General features: G+C 35.9%; 1 protein-coding gene and 8 non-coding genes across 9 annotated transcripts; all 9 read right to left on the reverse strand.

Moving 5' to 3' along the window:
• Positions 1 to 248: 248 nt before the first annotated feature.
• On the reverse strand, positions 249 to 13,345 carry LOC123564450 (N-acetylneuraminate lyase B-like). The gene is made up of 10 exons (XM_045358055.2): positions 13,252 to 13,345; positions 13,058 to 13,119; positions 12,726 to 12,796; positions 5,374 to 5,516; positions 4,728 to 4,803; positions 2,607 to 2,699; positions 2,068 to 2,207; positions 1,628 to 1,753; positions 1,380 to 1,422; positions 249 to 816 (listed from the first exon to the last, which is right to left on the reverse strand). The coding sequence occupies exons 1-10, from the start codon at positions 13,258 to 13,260 to the stop codon at positions 653 to 655; spliced, it is 927 nt and encodes a 308-aa protein (XP_045213990.1). The 5' UTR covers positions 13,261 to 13,345; the 3' UTR covers positions 249 to 652.
• Positions 13,346 to 14,040: 695 nt separating this feature from the next.
• Positions 14,041 to 14,113, reverse strand: Trnar-acg (transfer RNA arginine (anticodon ACG)). The gene has a single exon. It is a non-coding gene; the product is annotated as a tRNA-Arg (tRNA).
• A 2,039-nt stretch (positions 14,114 to 16,152) lies between these two features.
• Positions 16,153 to 16,225, reverse strand: Trnar-acg (transfer RNA arginine (anticodon ACG)). The gene has a single exon. It is a non-coding gene; the product is annotated as a tRNA-Arg (tRNA).
• A 6,828-nt stretch (positions 16,226 to 23,053) lies between these two features.
• Positions 23,054 to 23,126, reverse strand: Trnar-acg (transfer RNA arginine (anticodon ACG)). Its single transcript has one exon. It is a non-coding gene; the product is annotated as a tRNA-Arg (tRNA).
• Positions 23,127 to 23,233: 107 nt separating this feature from the next.
• Trnas-acu (transfer RNA serine (anticodon ACU)) lies at positions 23,234 to 23,306 on the reverse strand. The gene has a single exon. It is a non-coding gene; the product is annotated as a tRNA-Arg (tRNA).
• Positions 23,307 to 23,414: 108 nt separating this feature from the next.
• On the reverse strand, positions 23,415 to 23,487 carry Trnar-acg (transfer RNA arginine (anticodon ACG)). Its single transcript has one exon. It is a non-coding gene; the product is annotated as a tRNA-Arg (tRNA).
• A 1,040-nt stretch (positions 23,488 to 24,527) lies between these two features.
• Trnar-acg (transfer RNA arginine (anticodon ACG)) lies at positions 24,528 to 24,600 on the reverse strand. Its single transcript has one exon. It is a non-coding gene; the product is annotated as a tRNA-Arg (tRNA).
• A 121-nt stretch (positions 24,601 to 24,721) lies between these two features.
• Positions 24,722 to 24,794, reverse strand: Trnar-acg (transfer RNA arginine (anticodon ACG)). The gene has a single exon. It is a non-coding gene; the product is annotated as a tRNA-Arg (tRNA).
• A 674-nt stretch (positions 24,795 to 25,468) lies between these two features.
• On the reverse strand, positions 25,469 to 25,541 carry Trnar-acg (transfer RNA arginine (anticodon ACG)). Its single transcript has one exon. It is a non-coding gene; the product is annotated as a tRNA-Arg (tRNA).
• Positions 25,542 to 27,739: the final 2,198 nt, after the last annotated feature.

Consider the following 27,739-nt stretch of genomic DNA (forward strand, 5'->3'; position numbering starts at 1 on the left):
ATGTCTATGCTTTATGTGTAGTTATACGAATATCGCCAAGACGATGAGTGAAGTATTGATGCATGCTGCCAATTATTCGACATTTCTAGGGCTGCGAGTCGTATACTGTTTATGTTTATATCATCTTTTGACAGGATGAATTCAAACAGCTAATATGATAAATGTTCACAGCACAAGGTAAAGAGGGAGCGTGCATGTACGCAAGACGAAGCCTACTCCCATGTTTAAGTGAAAGACGGTAATAAATGTATGGTGGGAACTATTTTCTTTATTTTATAACGTGCTGCTGCTTATTATAAAAGTATACACTGCAATGTATTTAAAGAAATACACATAATACAAATTCATATATTCACTAGATAACCATGCTTAATTGCGCGCCTTGTATGATCCAGGACTGGCAAAATTTATTCCAGACAAATACATTCCAGATAACACTTCTGTTATAATAACCCTTTTTACAAATGTACAGGCAACAAAATACTTAAACGAACATAAACCGTAATACAATACCCCAGATAAAAGCTACTGTTGTGATAGATCTAACCTTTTTTGAAAATGTACAGGCAACAAAATATCTAAACAAACATAAACCGTAAATTCGGATCCGAGATACAATTATTTCTCTTTTTTTATAATGTTTGTACATTCTTCACTGTTCTCTCGGCTGTGATATATTCACTAGTCCAGCGGCATTGAAGTCTTTCTTCATATTTTCAAACTGATCAAGTGACATCTGCCTGAGTGGAAGACGTACCGGACCCACATCCATTCCAGTTAATATTTTGAAAATGTATTTTGCAACATTGATTCCTCCTGAAAAGAAAATTATTTGCTTGAATAAAAATCACCAATTTGAAGAGTAATGATTAAATTAATTCTCCAATAGATTCATTGTAGACTAGCTTAGGCCTACGTATTCTGCTGTTCGCAAGTGTCTCTCAGATTTTAGAGATAAATGAGATAGGACATATCACTTTAAAAGGGAGATGGAACAGAGATATGATACGGTTATTATAAGAGTACCTTGATCTGCAATATTGTAGATATATTCGGCTCGAGCCGGTATCCGGTCTGGCAAAATCCTCGAGAGCCGAACGCATCATTGCAGGTCACGGTACTGCTTTAACGACCCTTTTATTATATTTCTAATGCTAAATCTGTCAAAATTGATTGTAGTCTTTTATAAATACGGCTGAAAACTCATTTGAAACCATGGATTTTTTGACACATGAAACGTCGAGACGCCATCATTATGTCTTTTCTCAGAATAAAAGTAAGCAGTTGATTTTTCCGTATCAGATGGGAGTTACAAGTATATTCATTAGTAATATACTGACTACATTTCAGAGAGGTATATACTAATATTTCTTATTTACCTCCATATTTTCCTCGAATAGTGTTGACTGCTTGAGCAGTGTCCTGCAAAAAAAATCAAACTAATCATTGCAAAATTGTTTTACTGTATAGATCTAGATTTTCTAATGAGATAAGATTATAATCCTTTGTTAGATAAATTAGTGAAAACACAGTAAAAGTAAACTTGGTTCTTGGAACTACAAAGAAATCACGTTAACCTTAGTTTGGACTATACAAATACATAATAAATAAATATAGTTTTAAATACCTGAAGTTTCCGTGCTTTTGCCACGTCTCCCGAGTCAAATGCTTTCCTCATGTCGGAAAATAAGTTGCCGAGATAAGATGCTACAACAACTCCTGGCATACCAAGGGCCAGACAACTCAAGTATTGCTGAAAAAGTTGGCGTTTATAACATGACGTCTTATATAGATCCAGCTACATGCCAGGTGTGTATTCAAGTTATAAAGATAAAATGATGCAAATTTCAGGTTGTAAATCATATTGTGTATGATTTATTTACTAGTATACTTCACAATGTTGCACTATCAGATCGTTGATGTAGGACTATATAAAATTATTATAACAGTATTGTACACGTGTCTAATTTTCTAAGTATTTAAAGAGACGCTATAGAAAGTGCAAAACGAGTGGTTTTAGAAGAGGCAGACGCTGTTCTCACGTAGGTACGGTGATACTGTACTTACCACATCTGTACCAATAAGAACTTGACAATCTTCAACTTGAGTCACAGCATGAGCATCCGGTAATTCACGTGAGGAATTTTTCAAGCCTCTAAGCGTTGGTATTTTCTTCTTTGCCATTTCCATAAACTTCTTAGCGTTTACTGAAATGACAGCGAGCGATACAAATAGAGACTTTTCGCGAAAATGACAGAAACAGTTTGTCACCGGACTGTTTACACAGACTACATCCCAGATACAAGAACAACAATAACTAATACCAAAATACATTTTTATTATTATTACCTATTATTACCGTTTGTACAAAATGTACACGTTTTGTGGCCTCCGCTAGGCATGACTTTACCTGTGAAATGATAACATGCATGCACTGGCCTTCTGCCTCTGTTTCACATGGCCCCTACTTGTCGATATCTATCTAATCACTGTTTATGAAATATGGTATAGCAAATTTATGTCGACTCAAACTTGGACTTATGAAAGCTTAAAGAATCTTTTCCACAATGCAACAATATACAATCTAACGAATGTAAAATTCTTACTGTATAATCCCGTGCAGAAATTGATGTCGTAGTAATAGAACGGTGTTTTAGGTGCCGCCGACGCTATCTGTGTCATTACTTCTAGTAATACCTCTGGAATAATATACAGAATATGGCTTTAAATACCTTGCTGTCGTGTTATATATTTCATAGAAGAATATGAGAAAAGTTGTTGAAATTTGAAAGATCATATCAGTTTAGCATACAGCTAACAAACTTAGAATATTACGGTTTGTCATATGAAGACGAATGTATTGAAAATCATTGTTTGTCTTTGAAACGGCATTAGCACTGGTATCTCCAATAGACCTGGGCACTGCTTCTTTTTTCACGTGTCACGGGTGATTGTCATATTTTCAACCTACCATTTCTTGTAATTTTCCTTTTATACTGGTATTTTATAAAGTGTTTTTGTTGACAGTTGTAAGTCCAAACGTAAGAAACAACCGACACCAGAATAAATTGGGTCTATATTTATATATGGATATATTTCATTATTTTGTTTATCTATATTTATTGCAAATGTCTCTGCCACCACTGAAAACCCAGTTTAAAAAAAAACATAATAAAATTACTTTAGAAAAATCGTTGAATGATCATTATGTGATGACGAGGAGAAATTTAAGTGACAAAGTTTAACATAAGACAAAATTGATGATCTGTATAATAAAGTGTATAATACAAATGTTCACAATAATTCCAAAATTTCACAGACTAATTAATTTTCTGTCAATGAACAAAAAAAATGATTTTGAACGAAGACTTCTGGATGAGGGTAGGTGTTTGAAAATCAATTTTTAATTAGAAAATAAAGGTAAAACATTATAGAAAAGACCCCCCCCCCTCCCATATAAAGGGGGTGGGGGCATGTGTGTTGGATGTAAAAAATGGAACTAGTTAATACGTTCGATAGTTTACATATCGGAAATGATGCGGATAAGGACGGAGATACCATTCTTCATGTGGCAATAATATGCTATATGAACGACAATGCTCTGACACTCATCGATAAAAGCTGGTTACTATATCAATTAAAATGCCCTAATTGTAGTGAATACATCCTACGTTTATAGTAATTAGAACTTTAAACATCTGTGCCCATCATTTCTTTATTGTTCCCTAAACCAAACAGTTAGCACTATGTTTAAGAAGCAGTTTCGACAAAAACTACTCACCAGACTTTTAATTTACGGCCATGCTTACTGCCGATATCAGAAATGCTCACCCAGGGGACATTTGTGTAATATTTATTTTTTTTTTCACAAATCGAAAAAGATTTGAACAGTCTAAGCAAAGAGTCATCAATGAAACAGTCAGGAGAAACTATTTCAAAACGTAACCAGAGGTGTAGGAGGACATGTCATTTCACAATTGTTCTAACCACCCAAATGGAACCCTTGGCACAGGATCCTCCAAGGAACATCCAGGCCAAGATTCATCGAAATTTAAGACAAGATGTTGTTAGACGAAAATGGTTAACGGACGGAGGAGGGATACCGGACGACCCCAATAGCTCAACCCGAGTACTGCGAACTCATGTGAGCTGAAAAACATCAGTTATGAAAATACGATAGTAGAGTGTTACACATGGAGTTATGGCACTGTAGTCCTTATTTCATATGAGATTATATGCAAATATGTTTCTCCCCTAGAAGATATGTAGTACTTTAGTTATGTCGATCGAAATGCAAGCTCTACAGGGAGAAATAAATCCGCTATGGTTGTAGATCTATAAACTATTCTGAAAGATATCTGAAGTTCTTTACATTTTATTAGATTTTGAAAATAACAATTGTTGAAAGAAATGATCCATTTTCAATGTAATGCTACATTAATGGTTTAGTTCTAAATTAATTTTTAAGACCGTCGGCAATTTATTTTATATTTTAGGGCAAACGTTTAATGCCTACATATATACACCAGATGGGTGGCAAAGACTTCTGCAATTAATGCATATGTATAAAATTATTGGAATGCACTTGTATGCAAATTTATGGTGTAAACGTTTAATTCGGTTGGTCTCGTTCAATATTTTTGGGAGGTTCTGATTCTAATTTTATTTTCTGTCTCCTTGACAAGTGATCCCATTAGATATATTTAAGTTTCATATGATGTACCCACCTTCGTTCTCTGGTTTATAATAAGAGGGTGTAAATGCTGCAATGGCGTCTACCTTTATTGCTTCAGCATGACGTGCCTGTAAAAATATAACATTTTGTTTAAATATATCAAGCAGGATTTTAATACTAAAGCAGAGGAACTAGTATTCTAAAACATAAGTTACAAGTGGTTTCATAGAAAATACCTCAAGTGAAAGAAAATTCAAACTGTATGTGATATATGACAAAATGCTAATCTGCATCATCTATCAACATGGGCCATGATTTGTTTAAATTTAGCGTAATGCAGACCGTCAGATCGCCAATTATAATTTACATCATCTATCAACATGGATCATGATTTGTTTAAATTCAGCGTAATGCAGACCCGTCAGATCGCCAATTATAGTCTGCATCATCTATAAACATGATCATGATTTGTTTAAATTCAGCGTACTTCAAACCCGTCAGATCGCCAATTATAACCTTCATCATGTATCAACATGGGTCATGATTATTTTAAATTCAGCGTAATCCAGACCATCAGATCGCCAAATCATTGATCAATGTGATACCCATATCTTGCTAAATGTGATACCTGTATTTTAAATTGTGCATATGATCTTACACCTGAATAAATAATAGAATAATACAGATAAGGAACATACCAGCTCTTGTACATCCTTGATACAATTTGTGCCTACATGTACAACAACCTGTAACCTGCCTTTAGACGCTTTCATCCACTCTTCAGCCAGACGCTTCCTTTCGTCAAGTGTCATAGACAGACCTTCAGCCAACGATCCATTTACTGCAGAAAATAACGATAAATAAGGTATTTAAAATGAAGTAAGATAAAAAGATAAAATTGCAGTGAATAAGAAGGAACTTATCAATGAAAACGATCAGATTCATTATGAACACAGGCGTATGAGCTGGGGAGCATACTATGAAATCGCTCCTTACGCCAATGAGACAGTTTACAATGGTAATAGAGAAAGGTCTCACTTTTGCCCGACAACAGCTTCTTAGACATTTAACGAGTACTCGTACCGTTGAGTATTTCAGAAACTGCCTTTGATTAGACTGAATTAAGACCCAGGACTCCAGAGTTTGACTGAATTATGACTCGGGACCATGATGAGAGTACTTGTCTACATACAAGTATTACTTTTCATTTTACCATACACACGTCGTACGTCGCACGCTATTTTGCACAAATGCGTAACGTTATTTTGACGTCAGTTTGACGTACAAATTACTTATTGAGAAAATAAATAGCAAAAAATGCGTTGAGATAAATCTGCATATTCTTTGATGGTATCGTAATTTACAGTTATTGCTTTGAACACATTGTTATTGTTATTTATCTTTTTTTGTTATTTATGTTTTTTTATCATTAATTATTACCGCCCGTTTCTTCAAATTAAATATATATGCATTTTAAACTGCAATTAATTTTATCATGTTGTACCGTGTTGATCGCAAACATAAATATCAACTTCCGAACGTTAACAAACCTAGCATCAACAGTGATCAGGATGATTATAACCGACAAAGAGGCAGTGATGTCGCATGAAAACATTTGAAAAAAAAATAGTTTCATTAAATCGTAAAGCACTTAATTTTAGAACTTTTATGCATTTAAGTATATAACAGGTCCTGTGGATTTAAACTTTTTTCATGCTAAATTCAGTTTTGTACTCTGACTTTTGTTTAAAACAACACCAAATTTTAATTCTAACACGACCAACAAATAACCCTACAAATAGAAGAAAATCAGACAACGGTTATTTTGCGATAATCCTGTGCGTGCAGTTACGTCTTCCGATCCAGGTGCGTAGCACGGTCGTAAAACGTAGTTACCTTTTTTTCTAACACTAGTACTGTTAATACTAGTATGTCTTGTTAGAATCACGCCATGTACCCGGATAATCTTAACTCTGTTCAGCGACCCTAACTCAGTGCCAACATGGCGGATGTAAAGCCGATACAACTTTGTTTTCTGTGTAATTTCGATGTACACGCCATGTACCCGGATAATCTTAACTCTGTTCAGCGACCCTAACTCAGTGCCAAAATGGCTGACAGAAAGACGATGTATGTAGCTAATTTACTTGTCTTTTTCATGTTTTTATGTGAGTATGCAATGTTAGCGTAAAACTTTTGATAGTCATAATATCCTGTATTGATGACATGTTTTGTGAACTAAATATTTCAATCGAAATGTCACATTATGTGGCTGGAATTCATTAAAATGTACTAAAAAAAGTCTTCAGAATGAACATGTTTTATGTTTCTAACTGTTTTAAAGTACCAGAAATTGCAGTAAGACCTTACTTATTAAATGTATTAGTTCCATAAATATCTCTTTGACAATGTTTAACAGTATCAAAGTTTGAAATTGATTTTTATAGTTTAAAAATTGTATTGATTATGAGGTAGGTTTAAATTTTCGGATAATTCCTAACTGGTATAGGAAACAGTGTCGGATAAATACGAACTTAGAATGGATAAACACCTAACCAAACGAAAACGGCTGTTCGTTTGTGCTTTTTTATGGACTGTTGATGCTCGAAGTTCTTTGATCTACCCACCCCTGCAGGGATGTGGGATTCCTATGTCCAACTTATCCGACTCGTGATTTTTTTGCCAGCGACAAGTGCATTTTTCATTCTGTGTGTCCGCGGACAAGCATACTTTTTCAGGTATAAAATGATAAAACATAAAATATCATTTAGATTGTGTGTTGCTTCAAGTGTATGGAGGTGATAAAGATAATGGGTTCTTTGACTAGGTCTCGCGCACACTGTAATTCGGTGACTATGATAAAATATCAGAGAAGATTTAGATACAAGAAGATTTATTTAACGTCGGATAAGTATAAACATATAACACTAGCTTAAAGCTATTTTCCGACAAACACATGTAAATAAGCTCAACATAACTAAAACAGCTGTAATAAAATGCAAATATGTTAAAGCACATTAAAGCAAATAAAGCATCTGGCTCTAAGTAGATAAGAAACAAATCACAAAGTATCACATACATGTTACAGCGCATTAAAACAAAATAGCACATGATAGGTACTTGCAAATAAAAGTAAAAAGTAATTTACCACATACAGATTTAGCACATTTAAAGCAACATAAAAAAAGATTAGCCGACACTACAGAAAAATAAGAAGAGTCACATTTTACAACATGCATTTAAAAGAAAAACAACATAAAAGAAGAAATCATATACATGCTAAAGGGAACATAAGAACTACTTAAAGTAGCTGAAGAAAAATATTTGCATCATCAGCATATAGCATTCTGTAACTAAAACTAAAACAGGAAAACAACGGTTACACACAGAGAACTATAAGGACATTTAAAGACATCAGAAACGTAAACAACTTAAAAAAGTATTATGACAAGTTTGTAAGTAGAATTCCAACTGCTGAGACAATAAGTCACTGTCAAAGGAAATATTTGAGCCAGCCAGTAGTCAGCCAAATTAAAATCAAAAGCACACAGAGATCGCAAGTATGACTTAAATAAGTCGGAAAGTTTTAAGAGTCTTTCTCTGAATTCATCTGGCTTTGCATCATTGCGTGGGCAGTGTTTCGGGCATGACCCCAAAAGACCCCGAAACCTGCTTACGCGATTTCAGACTTTTATAAACGTTAAAAGGCAAATATTTCAACTGCTTATTTTTACCACAGTTACTGAGATATGCTTTTCTATTTTATTGTCCTAAATAAAGACCTCGATCTCAAGTCTATTTGCGCTTTCATGAAGGTTTAATATTACAAATCAGAGCAAGTGAAATTTGACTATGGACAAATGGGTTTTTAAGTGTCCGTGGACAAGTGAAAAATGTAAGGATAACCACACCCCTGTCCCGTCAGTCCATGCATCATTCCCCACACCACACTACACACATACACACTTTTCTTCCCTATTTACCGTCTGAAAAATATCATATTTAATAATTAATCATAAATCTAATCCAATTTAAACAATGTCAAAAATATTCCATTAGCACCTCTATAAAAATCTCTTACACTATACGATATACAAGATTTGAAACAAACACAATTCTTCTGAAACAGTGTGTGTGTGTGTGTGTGTGTGTGTGTGTGTGTGTGTGATGGAGGGAGAGGGTTGGAGACTACAGAACTTCGAACATCGGTGGTATTAAATAATTTCTTATATAAATATAATAATTTTGACATTTATACTGAGTTATTTTTGAGGGTTTATCCAGATTTTTCCAAACATTGCTATTTGCATCATATTAAAATTATGAAAAAATATTTGACTGTAGTGGGCATACATATAACATGTCAACTCATTCATTTCTATAGAATACTAGCCAGTTAGGTGTTTATCCGTCACGCAATTTCGTGTAAGTTAAGTTTTTATCCATTCCTCATGTAAACTGAGTTCGGTTTTTATCAAATCAAAGTTAGGCTTTTATCCCTTTTCTCGCTGTCAGTACATTTGAACATGTATTGTGTCAACATGTAGTGGGTTAACAACACAGTGTAAACGGGCCTATAAAGCAGTATATCTTTGCTTTCAAACAACAAAATAGTCGAGACATCAAAAGGATAGAAGTATTTTTAAAGATTTTTTGTAAAAGTTTTCATTGAAAAAGTTGCCTTGTTCGTCGTTTTTCCACCTGAAAACACAAGGGTTGATCTATTTAACATGATACATTTTGAAATAAATATATACTTGATCAATGGAGATAGATATAAGAACAGAAAATTCCTTTATACATCACGCCATGTACCCGGATAATCTTAACTCTGTTCAGCGACCCTAACTCAGTGCCAACATGGCGGATGTAAAGCCGATACAACTTTGTTTTCTGTGTAATTTCGATGTATAAAGGAATTTTCTGTTCTTATATCTATCTCCATTGATCAAGTATATATTTATTTCAAAATGTATCATGTTAAATAGATCAACCCTTGTGTTTTCAGGTGGAAAAACGACGAACAAGGCAACTTTTTCAATGAAAACTTTTACAAAAAATCTTTAAAAATACTTCTATCCTTTTGATGTCTCGACTATTTTGTTGTTTGAAAGCAAAGATATACTGCTTTATAGGCCCGTTTACACTGTGTTGTTAACCCACTACATGTTGACACAATACATGTTCAAATGTACTGACAGCGAGAAAAGGGATAAAAGCCTAACTTTGATTTGATAAAAACCGAACTCAGTTTACATGAGGAATGGATAAAAACTTAACTTACACGAAATTGCGTGACGGATAAACACCTAACTGGCTAGTATTCTATAGAAATGAATGAGTTGACATGTTATATGTATGCCCACTACAGTCAAATATTTTTTCATAATTTTAATATGATGCAAATAGCAATGTTTGGAAAAATCTGGATAAACCCTCAAAAATAACTCAGTATAAAAGTCAAAATTATTATATTTATATAAGAAATTATTTAATACCACCGATGTTCGAAGTTCTGTAGTCTCCAACCCTCTCCCTCCATCACACACACACACACACACACACACACACACACACACACACACACACACTGTTTCAGAAGAATTGTGTTTGTTTCAAATCTTGTATATCGTATAGTGTAAGAGATTTTTATAGAGGTGCTAATGGAATATTTTTGACATTGTTTAAATTGGATTAGATTTATGATTAATTATTAAATATGATATTTTTCAGACGGTAAATAGGGAAGAAAAGTGTGTATGTGTGTAGTGTGGTGTGGGGAATGATGCATGGACTGACGGGACAGGGGTGTGGTTATCCTTACATTTTTCACTTGTCCACGGACACTTAAAAACCCATTTGTCCATAGTCAAATTTCACTTGCTCTGATTTGTAATATTAAACCTTCATGAAAGCGCAAATAGACTTGAGATCGAGGTCTTTATTTAGGACAATAAAATAGAAAAGCATATCTCAGTAACTGTGGTAAAAAATAAGCAGTTGAAATATTTGCCTTTTAACGTTTATAAAAGTCTGAAATCGCGTAAGCAGTGTTCGGGGTCTTTTGGGGTCATGCCCGAAACACTGCCCACGCAATGATGCAAAGCCAGATGAATTCAGAGAAAGACTCTTAAAACTTTCCGACTTATTTAAGTCATACTTGCGATCTCTGTGTGCTTTTGATTTTAATTTGGCTGACTACTGGCTGGCTCAAATATTTCCTTTGACAGTGACTTATTGTCTCAGCAGTTGGAATTCTACTTACAAACTTGTCATAATACTTTTTTAAGTTGTTTACGTTTCTGATGTCTTTAAATGTCCTTATAGTTCTCTGTGTGTAACCGTTGTTTTCCTGTTTTAGTTTTAGTTACAGAATGCTATATGCTGATGATGCAAATATTTTTCTTCAGCTACTTTAAGTAGTTCTTATGTTCCCTTTAGCATGTATATGATTTCTTCTTTTATGTTGTTTTTCTTTTAAATGCATGTTGTAAAATGTGACTCTTCTTATTTTTCTGTAGTGTCGGCTAATCTTTTTTTATGTTGCTTTAAATGTGCTAAATCTGTATGTGGTAAATTACTTTTTACTTTTATTTGCAAGTACCTATCATGTGCTATTTTGTTTTAATGCGCTGTAACATGTATGTGATACTTTGTGATTTGTTTCTTATCTACTTAGAGCCAGATGCTTTATTTGCTTTAATGTGCTTTAACATATTTGCATTTTATTACAGCTGTTTTAGTTATGTTGAGCTTATTTACATGTGTTTGTCGGAAAATAGCTTTAAGCTAGTGTTATATGTTTATACTTATCCGACGTTAAATAAATCTTCTTGTATCTAAATCTTCTCTGATATTTTATCATAGTCACCGAATTACAGTGTGCGCGAGACCTAGTCAAAGAACCCATTATCTTTATCACCTCCATACACTTGAAGCAACACACAATCTAAATGATATTTTATGTTTTATCATTTTATACCTGAAAAGTATGCTTGTCCGCGGACACACAGAATGAAAAATGCACTTGTCCGCTGGCAAAAAAATCACGAGTCGGATAAGTTGGACATAGGAATCCCACATCCCTGCAGGGGTGGGTAGATCAAAGAACTTCGAGCATCAACAGTCCATAAAAAAGCACAAACGAACAGCCGTTTTCGTTTGGTTAGGTGTTTATCCATTCTAAGTTCGTATTTATCCGACACTGTTTCCTATACCAGTTAGGAATTATCCGAAAATTTAAACCTACCTCATAATCAATACAATTTTTAAACTATAAAAATCAATTTCAAACTTTGATACTGTTAAACATTGTCAAAGAGATATTTATGGAACTAATACATTTAATAAGTAAGGTCTTACTGCAATTTCTGGTACTTTAAAACAGTTAGAAACATAAAACATGTTCATTCTGAAGACTTTTTTTAGTACATTTTAATGAATTCCAGCCACATAATGTGACATTTCGATTGAAATATTTAGTTCACAAAACATGTCATCAATACAGGATATTATGACTATCAAAAGTTTTACGCTAACATTGCATACTCACATAAAAACATGAAAAAGACAAGTAAATTAGCTACATACATCGTCTTTCTGTCAGCCATTTTGGCACTGAGTTAGGGTCGCTGAACAGAGTTAAGATTATCCGGGTACATGGCGTGTAGAATCGAAATAACAAATTCGCAAGTGTGATTTATCATAGGATAACCCGATTTTTTCTTTCTTATGCGAAACAATATATCATTCAGTATGAACTGTGCCATGAGAAAACCAGCATAGTGCGTTTGCGACCAGCATGGATCCAGACCAGCCTGCACCTCCGCTCAGTCTGGTCGGGATCCATACTCTTCGCTTTCAAACCCTATTGGAATTAGAGAAACTGTTAGCGAACAGAATGGATCCTGATGCGTATTACTTTTCATTTTACCATACACACGTGTGATTGTTATATACTAAACTCTGCTTTTCTGTCTCCTCTTCAGGATTCAGTACATCTTGTCCTCCAAGACAATACCTGCTCTGTCTTTTAAAATATTTCACTTACTGAAAATGCCGGTAAAATTTGTGTTCACCATATAGTCGGCATACTTTTCTAGCAGTGAATAGTTTATCTCACTGGAAAATAAATAAGAAATAGATAAAGTCTTTCCTACTTTAGACAGATTTTAAGCATGATTTTTTCAGCTCTATCTTGTATAATGATGCGTTTTAGACATCGAGTGTAAATAATCCAAATAAAGGGATCCTTGCTATGGAAGTTAAACTAAGAAAATACTTGTTTTGGAAATGTAAAATACTTTGCATAAAGTGTGTATATAAACCGAAACAAACGCTTATCTGGAAGGATGAACAGCCGGAAGAAAGGACCTCTCTTACCCATCCTCGTTCAGCGGAGTGAACGGCGCGGCTATCAGCTCCTTCAGTCGAAATGTACTCGTCTGTAAAATAGTCATACCAAAATAGAGTTAAATAGATATTGTCTGAAAATATATCAACGAATCAATCCAAACTAGGAAAAATATTGTGTCATGGAAAGACAAAGATTCATCAAAGTAATACTGTGTACTTACGTCCGCCATTTTTGAAAGTCAAAGTGCACTCTGAATTGTTATCATTTCTAGTCTAGACATGAAATGGGCATTAGTTATTAAGGTATACGAATGTGTATGTGTTTGTGTGCATATATGAGCCGCGCCATGAGAAAACCAACATAGTGCGTTTGCGACCAGCATGGATCCAGATCAGCCTGCGCATCCGCGCAGTCTGGTCAGGATCCATGCTGTTCGCTTTTAAAGCCTACTGCAATTAGAGAAATCGTTAGCGAACAGCATGGATCCTGACCAGACTGCGCGGATGCGCAGGCTGGTCTGGATCCATGCTGGTCGCAAAGCCACTATGTTGGTTTTCCAATGGCACGGCTCATATTTAATTCAGACCTGCACTATCTTTAACTATTACATATGTAATCTTAAAGTTGGTCAGTCACGTTCAAGCAGATCAATTAACATAATATTTGTAGAACAATCTAGCTGTATTCCTATATACATGTTTAAAAGGTATTTAAAATTGTTCCGGATTTACACGCATGTTTTAGAGCTAAAGGTCGCAGTTCAATATATCATACGTACACCGTAGATGAAATGAAACTTTGAATCAGTCGCATGAGTTACTTCCAAATTGACTCAAATTACACACATGAACCAAGGCAGTATCAGACCACCTAGGTGGGAAACTGTATTGTTCAAACTTTAAAAAAAATGGCAGTAATAAACAATGAATAATTGACTAACGAAAGCCCGTAGGAATAATTTGTTTTTCATGAAAGTTACAAGCGGTTTATTTTTCACGTAAAAAACTATCGATCCCGGCAGGACTCGAACCTGCAATCTCCTGATCCGTAGTCAGGCGCCTTATCCATTGGGCCACGGGACCTATATACCACATGTTTAAGTATAAGAAGATTACATTTGAACAAAAAGCTGCGAAAGAGGAGGCTTCGCGTTTAAATATCGAATAGAAAAAACCTTTTTTTTTGTAAGACTTATCCAGCGCCGTAGCCACACTGAGGCAAACCGAGGCAGTTGCCTCGGTTAAAATTTGAGGAGCCAAAAAGGGTAAAAAGTAGGCATATCACACTGATGAAAAATTCAGTTATAAAAGTTCAATAAAAAGTATATTAATGTCATTAGAATATATCATAGTATAATTTGCCTCATGGCAAAGTGAGGCAGAAATCATAGCAGCCTTGCCAGGCCCGGGTCCAGGGTCTGGCCGAGAAGGCCGGTGCCCCACCCCCAAGTTGGCTGAGAAGTGAACTATACTCATCAAAGTTGCACCCAATTATTTATTATTATTATTATCAAATTTAAACCCAAAAGAGCACCAGAGGCCACTATTTCATACCAATATTTCGAAAATATTCCAGGAGAACAGCCCCCTGACCCCACTTAAATGAGGGGGAGCCCCCTCCCATACATCAAAATTAATACCAAAAATTCACCAGAGGCCATCATTTCAATTTTTCCAGCGGGAGAGCCCTCTGACCCCCTTAAAATGTACCATAGGCCAACATTTCGTATCTGTATTTCAAAATTTTCCAGGAAAGAGAGCCCACTGAATCCACTAAAATAAGCGAGGAACCCCCTCCCATACCTTAAAATTTAGACCAATAATGAACCAGAGGTCACCATTTCATACCTGTATTTCAAAGTTTTCCAGGGGGAGAGCCCTCTGACCCCCTTAAAATGTACCATAGGCCAACATTTCGTATCTGTATTTCAAAATTTTCCAGGAAAGAGAGTCCACTGAATCCACTAAAAATAAGCGGGGAACCCCCTCCCATACCTTACAATTTAAACCAATAATGAACCAGAGGTCACCATTTCATACCTGTATTTCAAAATTTTCCAGGGGGAGAGCCCCCTGACACCCCCACCCCCATAACGAGGAGGTTCCCCTTAGAGCGCCTAAAAAATCTAGACAAAACATGCGCCATAGGCCGTCATTTCATATCTGTATTTTAAAAAATCCCCAGGAATAGAGCACCACCACCACCACCCAACCACCCACCCACCCCCTCATCCCATAAAAGGAAGGGGTTACCATTCAGTACCTCAAAATTAAAAAGAAAACACCTGAGGCCACCATTTCATATATGTATTTATAAACTTTCCAGTGGGGACTCCCTGACTCAAAGCAACCCCCATCGCCCCCTAACACGGACAGAGCTACCACGCCTACCTCCTCTCGGGCTATAAACTAATAAACTACTAGTAGTAAACTGATAAATAGCATGTCGTTGTATGTCTTTACTGGTGGTTTTTATTTCCATGTTTCTGACTTTATTAGACTAGGATAAATCCCCAATTATCATTTTTATCAATATAATTTTTTCTTAAAATATGAAAGTAACTGTGATAAATAGGGCTGAAAGGACGATTTTTACCGTGATATAACACAATCTGAGAGTGCTCCAGAACGCACCAGGGACGTCCTGTGGAAAAAAATCGGGGGTGGGGGTGGATGTCCACCCACCCCCTAAATTGCCTCGGTTAAAATTTGTGTATGGCTACGGCACTGCTTATCACGTACTTTGGGACCACATGGAATTAAAAAAATGAAGGATTTTGAAAGTTTGAAACATAACCAGTTTGTATTTATAAGTAAACTGCGACAGATGAGAGAGGCGATTGGCATTTAGCAGTTTCTTCAAAAGGAAAAGCAAATGAAACATTTTTTTAAAATGAAGATGAAATGAAACTTTGAATCAGTCACATGAGTTACTTCCAAATTGACTCAAATTACACACATGAACCAAGGCAGTATCAGACCACCTAGGTGGGAAACTGTATTGTTCAAACTTTAAAACATTGGCAGTAATAAACAATGAATAATTGATTAACAAAAGCCCGTAGGAATAATTTGTTTTTCATGAAAGTTACAAGCGGTTTATTTTTCACGTAAAAAAGTATCGATCCCGGCAGGACTCGAACCTGCAATCTCCTGATCCGTAGTCAGGCGCCTTATCCATTGGGCCACGGGACCTATATACCACATGTTTAAGTAAAAGAAGATTACATTCGAACAAGAAGCTGCGAAAGAGGAGGCTTGGCGTTTAAATATCGAATAGAAAAAGATTTTTTTTGTAAGACATATCACGTACTTTGGGACCACATGGAATTAAAAAAATGAAGGATTTTGAAGGTTTGAAACATAACCAGTTTGTATTTTTAAGTAAACTGCGACAGATGAGGGAGGCGATTGCCATTTAGCAGTTTCTTCAAAAGGAAAAGCAAATGAAACATTTTTAAAAAAGAAGAATACACTTTTGCAACACATTGTCGCATAAGGAGAAGTATGCGATCGCGGGATCCGCAGTCAGGCGACCTATCCATTGGTCACGGGACCTGCGGAGCACATATAGAAGTTAAGGTTTCGGTTAAAGTGTGTGTATTAAAAATGGAGAAAAACAGAATAAACTACATGTGTACCAATATTTACGGACTGGATTAATGAGAAAGATATACGACAGATGAGGCGGAATGGCGATCAGGCGCCTTATCTATTGGGCCACGGGACCTACATCGCACATGTAAGTTAAGGACATTATAAGCCGTTGGGTAAAAAGAAAAGTCTAGGCGTTTAACTGTCTGAAAAAAAACAAAGAGGAAGGAAAGACGATATTTGTTTATGTTACATGAAATAAAAATATACGATTCCCTCAGTAGTAGAACCCGCAATCTCCTGATCAGTAGTCAGGGACTTGCCAAATGGGACATTTGCCGTGTAAACCACTTTGAAAAGATAACCCTGGCATCCTTATCGAGGAAATGTTAGCAATTATAGGTTTAGGAAAATATTATCTCCCTTCCTATGATAAAATTCACCGTCTCACTCCGTATACACACCTTTATCCCCACTAACACACATACACCACATATTACAAAACAAATAAAAATCTAGGGAAAAAATGAAGTGAAATAATGGTACGAGATTAGTTTTTGTGTGTAATTTGTTTCTTAAGTGACATGGATAGTTTTACATGGAAAAGCAACCGTGAGAGCTATTGGAAGAACTACTCAGTAACAAACTTGTAATGCATCTTTAACATTTTTTTGCATGCTTTATTGTGTCATGACAATCAATGTTTAATATGACATACACCACTTGTTGCTAACATAGTAAAAAAAACGTCTGATATTCGAGCAGTGCTAAGCTAAATATAACCAACATTTGCAACAGCTTTTTGTCTGTGCACGATAATTGCACGATCTCTCGTGCACGACCTTAGTTGCCTTCTTTAGTCAAGTGATGCCGGTAGATTTTTGACGCCGGTTGTTAAGTTGGCAAGAGAGTTCACAGTGTGTACGTTGGCATACCGTCAACTGTAGATAAGACACATATTAACACCTGTATAATCAGCTACCTGTAATCTGCGTACATGATGATGGAATCAGGCGAGCATTTGTTACAGTGGGTCGGTCACAAAGTAGCGTCACAAAGAGGGTAAGGAAAACATGATGTGACGCAACACGTTAATCTTTAAATTATTTTAACCCAGTCATTGCAAATTCACTACAGCTGACTGGATTAGATTTATCCCACATTTGCTATAAAATCACTGGTAGTGGGAACATCTCAGAAAAGACATATAATGGAAATTAGAAGGCTTTTCTAATAGTAGTATACAACTGATAATGTACGCATTCGAACAAACTTCTGTCTCATGCCTCGCATCTGTTTATAAGGTGCTGCATCTCCCAGTTGGTTCGTAACCTTCATTCGTTTTATATTTCTTATATCTATATTAAAAATGTCCATATTATTTTGCTAAAAAATGATCCAAATAGATTAAAACGATGTGCTTTTTTTTTTTCGTTTTTACTTTGTGGCTTGTCCTTCTGGAAATGTAATATTATAATGTCGGCAAAATAACGCAACAAAAAACACTTCATTATTATAATAATTATATTGTGCACAATAAATGAATAAGAAATATGCAAAATGGAGGAAGAATTACATGAAAAAATAATAAAAAAAATATCACATAAGCAATCGAGCAATAATTTTGAGAGAACGTGACAGGTGCATTTGTATGCAAGCAATTACTTCGGCTGTATGTGATTTACATTATAATTCTGATTGCCAACATTTCAACGAGTATTTGATGAAATTGTTGATAAAGGGAAAAAACCTGTTGTTACACACCATACTTCGATTTTGAACGGTATCAGATACTGTTTTCACCCTATACACTAATTGGTTTACTAACAGAACAAGATTGACCTCACCAGATAGTAACCAAGAAGAAGTCTTTAATATGATCTAATGTTATATCAATTCATATAAATATCTTAATTATCGGAATTTGAGTACTGGATGCACAGTGGTATGTGCTAAAGAGGAACTCGACCGCGACTGGTCAATTCCAGCAGGCATTTCTAGAAACCAGAATACTGTAAAGTTAGAGGGTGGATAGTGCATGATACAGGAGACGCTCCAATTCCAGAAGCTGCCCTGGTTCTTTAGTGTGCCAGGTGTAAAGCACCCATACACGGGACTTTTGTCCCAGTGTCAGTAATTTTTAGTCGAACTCGCGACCCTTGGTTCGTAGTCAGACTGTGTTACCACTGAACCACTGCGTCCTTTCCTAAGTCAATGTCAATTATGTATAAACAATATTTTACAATATTGTACTGTTAATACAATATGTTATTACACAACGTTTTGGATTAAAATTTGCATATATAAAAATCTACAGTAACTTGTCGATTGCTGATAACATCTATAAATATAAAAAAGTATTTAATTTCACTTTTGATAACATTCCATTTTAAAATTGGTGGGAAAATATGAGAAAAAATGTATGAAGTCATCATATTAAAAAGTTATTCTGAACAAAATACACCAACATAAATTTTAGTTAGGTTCATATGACACATGAACTTATATCAAAATATTTTACAGACCGGACAGGAAAAAATCAATGTTGTCTTTTGACCTTCAAGTGTGACCTTTACCTTTGAGCCGGCGGTCTTGGAGCATGATACATTGTCTAATCATAGGGAACATTTGTGTCAAGTAATATTAAAATCCTTTAATAGGTTACAGGGTTATGGACCAAAAAGGTGGGAAAATGCCTTTGACCTTCGACTTCGGCTTGTGACCTTTATCTTTGAGTCAGGGATAAGGGAGTTTCGTAAGACACGTTGTCTCATTATAGGAAATATTTGCGCCAAGTGATAAAATCCCTCAATAAATGAGTTGTTGGCCGGACAGATAAAAAACCCAGCTGACCTTTGACCTCGGAGTGTGACCTTGACCTTTAAGATAGGGGTCAGGGTATTGCGTACGACTCGTCATCTTATTATGGGGTATATTTGTGCCATGTAATATTACAATCCTTTCGTGGGTTGTTGAGTTACAGACTGTACAAGAAAAAAACCATGTTGACAATAGACCTCCAAGTGTGACCTTGACCTTACATTGTATCATCCAGAGGAATATTTATGCCAACTACATGTTAATTCCTATTTAACATGACAAAGTTATTGACTGGACAGGAAAAAACCTCTATTGACTTTTGATCTTCAAATGTGACCTTAACCTTTTAGCTAAGGTTCTGGGTATTGCGTATGACATGTCGTCTGATTTTGGGGAACATTTATGCAAAGTAATATTGTAATCCCTTGATGGATGACAGTGTTCTGGACTGGACACGAAACGAAACAGACCCTGTTCATGCCATGTTAACATTTGATTGCCAAGTGTGACATTGGCCTTTAAGCTAGGGGTCTGAAATGGTTATGCATGCACATCAATTTATTATAGGGTATATTTCTGCCTTACTGGATTGTTGATTTTCAGACCGGACAGAAAAATACATGTTGACCTTTGACCTCCAAGTGTGATCTTGACCTTTGAGCTAGGGGTCCGGGTTTTGCATTTGACAGGTCGTCTCATCATAGGGAACATTTATGCCAAGTAATATTAAAGTACCTTTATAATGACGGAGTCATAGACCAGACAGGAAATTGTGGACGGTGGGACAGGCGGAAAAGCGCAATCCTATGTTAATCCTATAGTTCCCGAAACTGGTTTCAACCAGTAATGGACTAATAATTTAAATCATCGGAAAGCGGATTGTATAACATGAATTTCAACTGTGTTATATAAATTTCACATTGCAAAGTGGGCTGTATAATATAAATTTCACATTACATACTGAATTGTAAAATTACATATTGACTTGTATAGTACAAATTTCACATTGCATATTGACATATGCATATTGACATATGTAATACAAATTTCACAAGATCAATGTGAGTATAAACTAGTGGATTACTAACGCTTTTTTGTTAATGACTTCATTCTCCTTTCTTTATAACTTTCACCATATAATGTATAGCTGTTGTAAAAAAAGCTATTAAAACCTAATAAAACTGACTGTATATGATCTCCCGGTATCATGTGACTTGCACACCGCGTATACGTAAGGTAATCCATCTTAGCATTGTTATCTTCTGCTTAATAAAATCAATCGCTGCAAAGATCCATTATTTTTCCCGCCTTTTGGAATAACTTCTGCATCCGCAACCATCCAGTTTTTTTTTCTTTGTCGTCTGCAGAACCCAGGTGCGTGCACGATGTCTGAACAAATAATGATTGGAATATTTCTAAGAAAGACTATAGAACAAAAACATAATAATCCCATTGAAACATCTGGCCTTTAAAATGAAAACTAGCAATAATGCTGTAAACGTTGGAAAACAAAAGTCGAGGAAATCTTATTATATTGGTACCATCTGTGTAAGGCATAAAATAAAAATAATTATCACCTGCAAAACATTCTTCGGGAAAGACGTAAAAAAATAAGGGATAGCCCATTCTCGTCTTTTGTCAAAGCGTTGCACACTCAGAATATTGTAGGTGTGAACATGAAAACTCTTAAAAGCAATAACATGTCCATCTCCCGTCATCAGACTTAAGACTACCATATAAACAAGTTATTTCACCTTTTCCCCTATAGTGGTATTTTCAGGTTTCTCTCTAGTGTTTTTTCCTTGCAGACTGAAATAGCTGCAGCGGACGGGCAGCGTTCTTCTGTGTTTCTGCAGATTCGAACCTGAAATTTCCGTAACCGTCTTTTTGGGCCACGGATTGAAAGGGTTGGAATAAAAGGACGTATGTGTATTTTAATGCATAAGCTGCGAAAGATGAGGCGAACTGTTGGTGTTTAACTGTTTGTTCTGAAGCAAAGACAAAAGAAAATGGAAAAAAAATATTTAACTTTACAGGACAATGTTGCACGGACTAAAGAATTCGATCTATGAAGGACACCAGCCTGCAATATCCTAATCCACTTGGCCATTGGACCTGTCGGTAAGGAATTAAGGATCTTCAAAGGTTGCCTTGGGATTTCCTGTGATATGTCAAAAGAATAAACTGCCAATATTTATGGATTTATAAAAGAGCAGAAATGCGATAGTTGAAGCGAACGGGAGACAATCAAAATCCCCTTGATCAAAATCCCCTACACTGAAAAATGACAGGGTGTTACAAAATCCCCTTCATACTTTTGCAGGGGGTATCATAATCCCCTCTGTGATTTTTACTTGTTTCATCAAGTTCAAATACAACTATATACAACTTAAAAGTCCATTGCATAAAGCAAGTAAATACAATGCCTTTAGCAAACATAATATAATTTGGAGCACTCATATCTATATATCTATAATGTTAATCACAGAGGGGATTATGATACCCCTGCAAATGTGCGAAGGGGATTTTGTAACACCCAGTCATTTTTCAGTGGAGGGGATTTTGATCAAGGGGATTTTGATATACACTCGAAGCGAACTGGTAAAAGGTGGGCGTGTAACATTCACGGTCTTCAAAGGCAGAGATGAGGGTGGGGTAATATATATAAATATCACAAGACGTGGTCACGTAAGGAAACATATACGATCCCATTAGGTTTCCAACCTAAAATTTTCTGTAAGTACCAAACTAAACGTTCAGGACTGCGTCGGGTTATACCAAACAAATATTTTTCCTGATCCGTAGTCATGCGCCTTATTCATGAGAGGGTGATGGAAAATGCAGTAAATAATTATAATTATATGTACGATCCTTGCATGTCCCGAACCCGCAACCCCCGAATTAGAGTCAGTCGCCTTATCCATTGGCCAATGAACCTGCATAATATTATCTCACGTTTAAGTAAATCAATAAAAGACTTTGTAACTTAAAAACATAAACACAAAACGAAGTAAAAATAATAATAAAAAGAACAACATTTCAGACATTTCACATGAACAAAAGCATACGATCCCGGCAGGACTTGAACCTGCAATCTCCTGATCCTAAGTCCGTATCCATTGGGCCACGGGACCTGTATACCTACCGTTTAAGTAAATGAATCAACGACTTTTAAATTTAAAAAAGAAACAAATACAAACGAAGGAAAGATACAAAAAAGAGAGATAATTGAAAGACACATGAATAAAAGCATGCGATCCCGGCAGGACTCGAACCTGCAATCTCCTGATCCGTAGTCAGGCTTCTCATCCATTGCACACAGGGACCTGTATACCTCGCGTTTAAGTAAATGAATCAAAGACTTTGAAACTTTAAAAAAAACACACACACACGATATAAACGAAAGAAATATACAGAAAAACACTTATTTTAAGACATTTGACATGAACAAATGGATACGATCCTGGAGGGACTCGACCCTGCAATCGCCTGATCCGTAGTCAGGCGCCTTATCCATTGGGCCATTGGACCTGTATATCTACCGTTTAAGTAAAAAAATCGAACACGTTGAAACTTTAAACAACAAAAATACAAACGAATTAAAACATACGATCCCGGCAGGACTCGAACCTGCAATCTCCTGATCCGTAGTCAGGCGCCTTATCCATTGGGCCACGGGACCTCTATATCTCTCGCTTAAAGACGTTGAAACTTTAAACAACAAAAAAACAAACGAATTAAAAATACAAAAACAATCATTTTAGGACATTTCATATGTATAAAAGCATACGATCCCGGCAGGACCCGAACCTGCAATCTCCTGATCCGTAGTCAGGCGCCTTATCCATTGGGCCACGGGACCTCTATATCGCTCGTTTAAGGCGTTGAAACTTTAAACGACACAAATACAAACGAAGGAAAAATACAAAAAAAAATCATTTTAGGACATTTCACATGAACAAAAAGCATACGATCCCGGCAGGACCCAAACCTGCAATCTCCTGATCCGTAGTCAGGCGCCTTATCCATTTGGCCACGGGACCTCTATATCTACCGTTTAAGTAAATAAATCAAAGACTTTTAAATTTAAAAAAGAAACAAATACAAACGAAGGAAAAATACAAAAAAAAAGATAATTGAAAGGCACGTGAATAAAAGCATGCGAGTCATGGCAGGACTCGAACCTGCAATCTCCTGATCCGTAGTCAGGCGCCTTATCCATTGGACCACGGGACCTGTATAACTCGCGTTAAGGTAAATGAATCAGAGACTTTAAAAAAACACACAAAAATACAAACGAAGAAACAAAAGTACATTTCACATGAACAAATGCATGCGATCCCGGCAGAACTCGAACCGACAATCGCCTGATCCGCAGTCAGGCGCCTTATCCATTGGGCCATGGGACCTGTATATCTACCGTTAAGGTAAAATAATCGAACACGTTGAAACTTTAAACAACACAAATACAAACGAAGCAAAAAAAAAATCATTTTAGGACATTTCACATGAACAAAAGCATACGATCCCGGCAGGACTCGAACTTGCAATCTCCTGATCCGTAGTCAGGCGCCTTATCCATTGGCCACGGGACCTCTATATCTCCGCTTAAAGACGTTGAAACTTAACCAACACAAATACAAACAGGAAAAATGCAAAAAAATGCAAAAAAAAATCATTTAGGACATTTCACATGAACAAAGCATGCGATCCCGGCAGACTCGATCCTGCAATCTCCTGATACGTAGTCAGGCGCCTTATCCTTTGGGTCACGGGAACTCTATATCTTTCGCTTAAAGACGTTGAAACTTTAAACAACACAAATACAAACGAATCAAAAATACAAAAAAAAAATCATTTTAGGACATTTCACATGATCAAAAGCATACTATCCCGGCAGGACTCGAACCTGCAATCTCCTGATCCGTAGTCAGACGCCTTATCCATTGGACACCGGGACCTGTATAACTCGCGTAAAAGTAAATGAATCAAAGGCTTTGAAACTTAGAAAAACACACACGAAAACACAAACGAAGAACTTTTTTTTTTAAAAAAGAAGACATTTCACATGAACAAAAGCATACGATCCCGGCAGGACTCGAACCTGCAATCTCCTGATCCGTAGTCAGGCGACTTATCCATTGGGCCACGGGACCTCTATATCTCCCGCTTAAAGACGTTGAAACTTTAACCAACACAAATACAAACGAGGGAAAAATGCAAAAAAAAATGCAAAAAAAAAATCATTTTAGGACATTTCACATGAACAAAAGCATACGATCCCGGCAGGACTCGAACCTGCAATCTCCTGATCCGTAGTCAGGCGCCTTATCCATTGGGCCACGGGACCTCTACATCTCTCGCTTAAAGGCGTTGAAACTTTAAACAACACAAATACAAACAAGGGGAAAATACAAAAAAAATCATTTTAGGACATTTCACATGAACAAAAGCTTACAATCCCGGCGGGACTCGAACCTGCAATCTCCTGATCCGTAGTCAGGCGCCTTATCCATTGGGCCACGGACCTCTACATCTATCGTTTAAATAAATGAATCAAAGACTTTGAACCTTAAAAAACACACATACAAATACAAACGATGGAAAAATACAAAAGAACACCTTAATTTAAGACATTTCACATGAACAAATGGATACGATCCAGACAGGACTCGAATTTGCAATCTCCTGATCCGTAGTCAGGGACCATGGGACCTGTATCTATCATATCTAAGTAAACGAATAAAAGACCTTGAAGCTGAAAAAAAACACACATACAAACGAATAAGAAATACAAAATGATATAATTTTTAGACATTTCACATGAGCAAAAGAAAACGATCCCGGTAATATTCGAACCTGTAATCTCCTGATCAGGCAGCTGATCTAGTGGACGACATAACCTGCATTATCCACATTTAAGTAAAGAAATAAAAGACTTTGAAATTTTGAAAAACAAATGCAAACGTAGAAATTCAAAATAAAAGGATATAAATTTAAGACTTTCACATTAAGAAAACTATACGATCCCGGCAGGATTCGAACCTGCAATCTCCTGATCCGTAGTCAGGCGCCTTATCCATTGGGCCACGGGACCAGTATATTACATGTCTTACTTTAGGAAAGTAACAAAAAATGATTGTGATATTTAATAAGTAGAAAAATGAACTACGACATAAAGATTATGTTGATTTGTGAAACTCTTTCTAGCCCGTCTAAAATTATAGAAATGTTGTTTTTTCTGCGAATTGTTGCAATATAAGATTGAACCATATCTGATGTTTTCACTTGGTGAAAAATGCCCTATATACACTATGGAAAACATTGAATTTAAATGTAAATGTGTTGGTAATAACACTAAAATATATTTTTTTCACGCGTAGTGTTGAATCTGGTGCTCACTAGGTGACAAAAAAATAAAATATTTTAGGAAAAAAAAATCCCACACCATAAGTAATAGAGACGGCTACAGTAATATTTTTTTAAGATTTTTTTCTCATCGGTGGTTGAGTGATAATCTAGCCGCGTTTAAAATTTTTGAAATACAGTGCATCTGTCTGTATATGATAGTAGGTAAACCATCATTGCGGTTTTTATCGAGACATCTGTCTCCATATGACACATAAAACCGTGTTTTAATAAATCAGCCCTTGCGATAACATTTAATTTTACATTTCACGGGTACCGTCTCCTTGTAAAGTGTCTTTATCCAATCAGATTACTTCAGTTTTGCGACAATCGTAAAGTAAACTTTAAAAAACCACATTGCTATTACAAGTGGATTTTGTCGCACAAGAAGCCGTTGATCAAATATAGTGTTACTCCAGTATAAGTAAGCGCAGGTATGCAGACTGTCCGGCGCCTAAAACAGTCGACTTGCTTTATTTTGCCTTAAACGAAATAGGTGTGAATTGGATGAACCATTGAAACGACAAATCGCATTTGTTCAGTTTGTGTATTTATTAAATACTTTGCAAGACGGGTTAACGTCATTTCTCGACACCCTTAACAGATTGCATCAAAGGAACAGGTGATAAACAGGCGCCTGAATGAGACAGATTGGCGGCGATTTAGATAGTAAGAGTACCAGTCTTATTATAATGGCAGTGTGCTGGCATTTTAATAATTTTGTGAGTCAACAGTAACCTTTTAATTGAGTTAAAATCAAATATTTTATTTGTTGATTTGAATGAACAAATAATTGGAACAAATGGGCAACTTGCTAAAAAAAGAGTTTAGTCGGAAATACATCTGTAATAGGATCAATAGTTCTTCAACATAATTATCATATATATTTATGTATATAACTTGTATTTTAATGGGGCGAAACTGCACATCGTAGACCGCAGCTCATAATCAGCTATTAACAATGACACGCGCAATTTGATTGTGATATTTCAAATACCGATACAAATCTTAAACTGCAATTTGCAGCAATAAAACATTATTTCCTGTTCAAAGTTAAAATGAATAAATGGAATTCTCAATCAAGGCATAATAATTTCATATTCAATGTTTTCAACTATAAATTCACACCAAGAGTCAAGCAATTAATGACTGAGTTTGAAGTTTATTTGGATATATCCCCTCGTTCGGCGCCACAGAGCCGGGCTCTCGCCAATTTTATGATGAAAAATTGCTGACACCTTGTGTTTACGGTGTAAATCTGGCGAACGCACTTATCTACCTGCCTACCATATGGCTGTTATGATCCCATCAAGAGTTATTATATGTAAATACGCAACAAATTGCTACCACTATTTATAGTCTAATCAAATATCTCTGCCAGATTTTCATCAAACATTTGCAAGGTAGTTGAAGAGGAAGATTACTCAAAATATCCCGTGATTTTTTTTCTAGATTATTAAGTATTTTATGAGGTTTAACAGATTTTCTAGAAAACAAAATTCAAATTAGAAAAAAACTATAGCCATGAAGATTATATCCGGAAACTTTGTGGGTAGAAAATATGGTGCACTTGTTTCCCGCCAGTCATACAGAATTATGTTCACAGCTGTTTATTGACCGGGTTAATGGAACGTGCACCTCCAGGGATCCCGTGTGTTGCGTGGTGCTGATTATCTGTCACAGATGTACCAGATGTTATTGGTCAAGTACTAATTCCATGGATAGGGTAATTAATCACCTGTCAAGTTCTAACAGGATCACAAACACCATCAGTGAGGAATATCGCGCTCGTTATATTATAGATTTAGAATTAATACCCGTTCAAAAAGTACAACACTTACAGTAGGTCATTGAATTAAATCAAAGGTTCAGTTTTAGTACTAAAAC

This window comes from Mercenaria mercenaria, chromosome 2 (assembly GCF_021730395.1).
Source record: "Mercenaria mercenaria strain notata chromosome 2, MADL_Memer_1, whole genome shotgun sequence".
Lineage (NCBI taxonomy): Eukaryota > Metazoa > Mollusca > Bivalvia > Venerida > Veneridae > Mercenaria > Mercenaria mercenaria.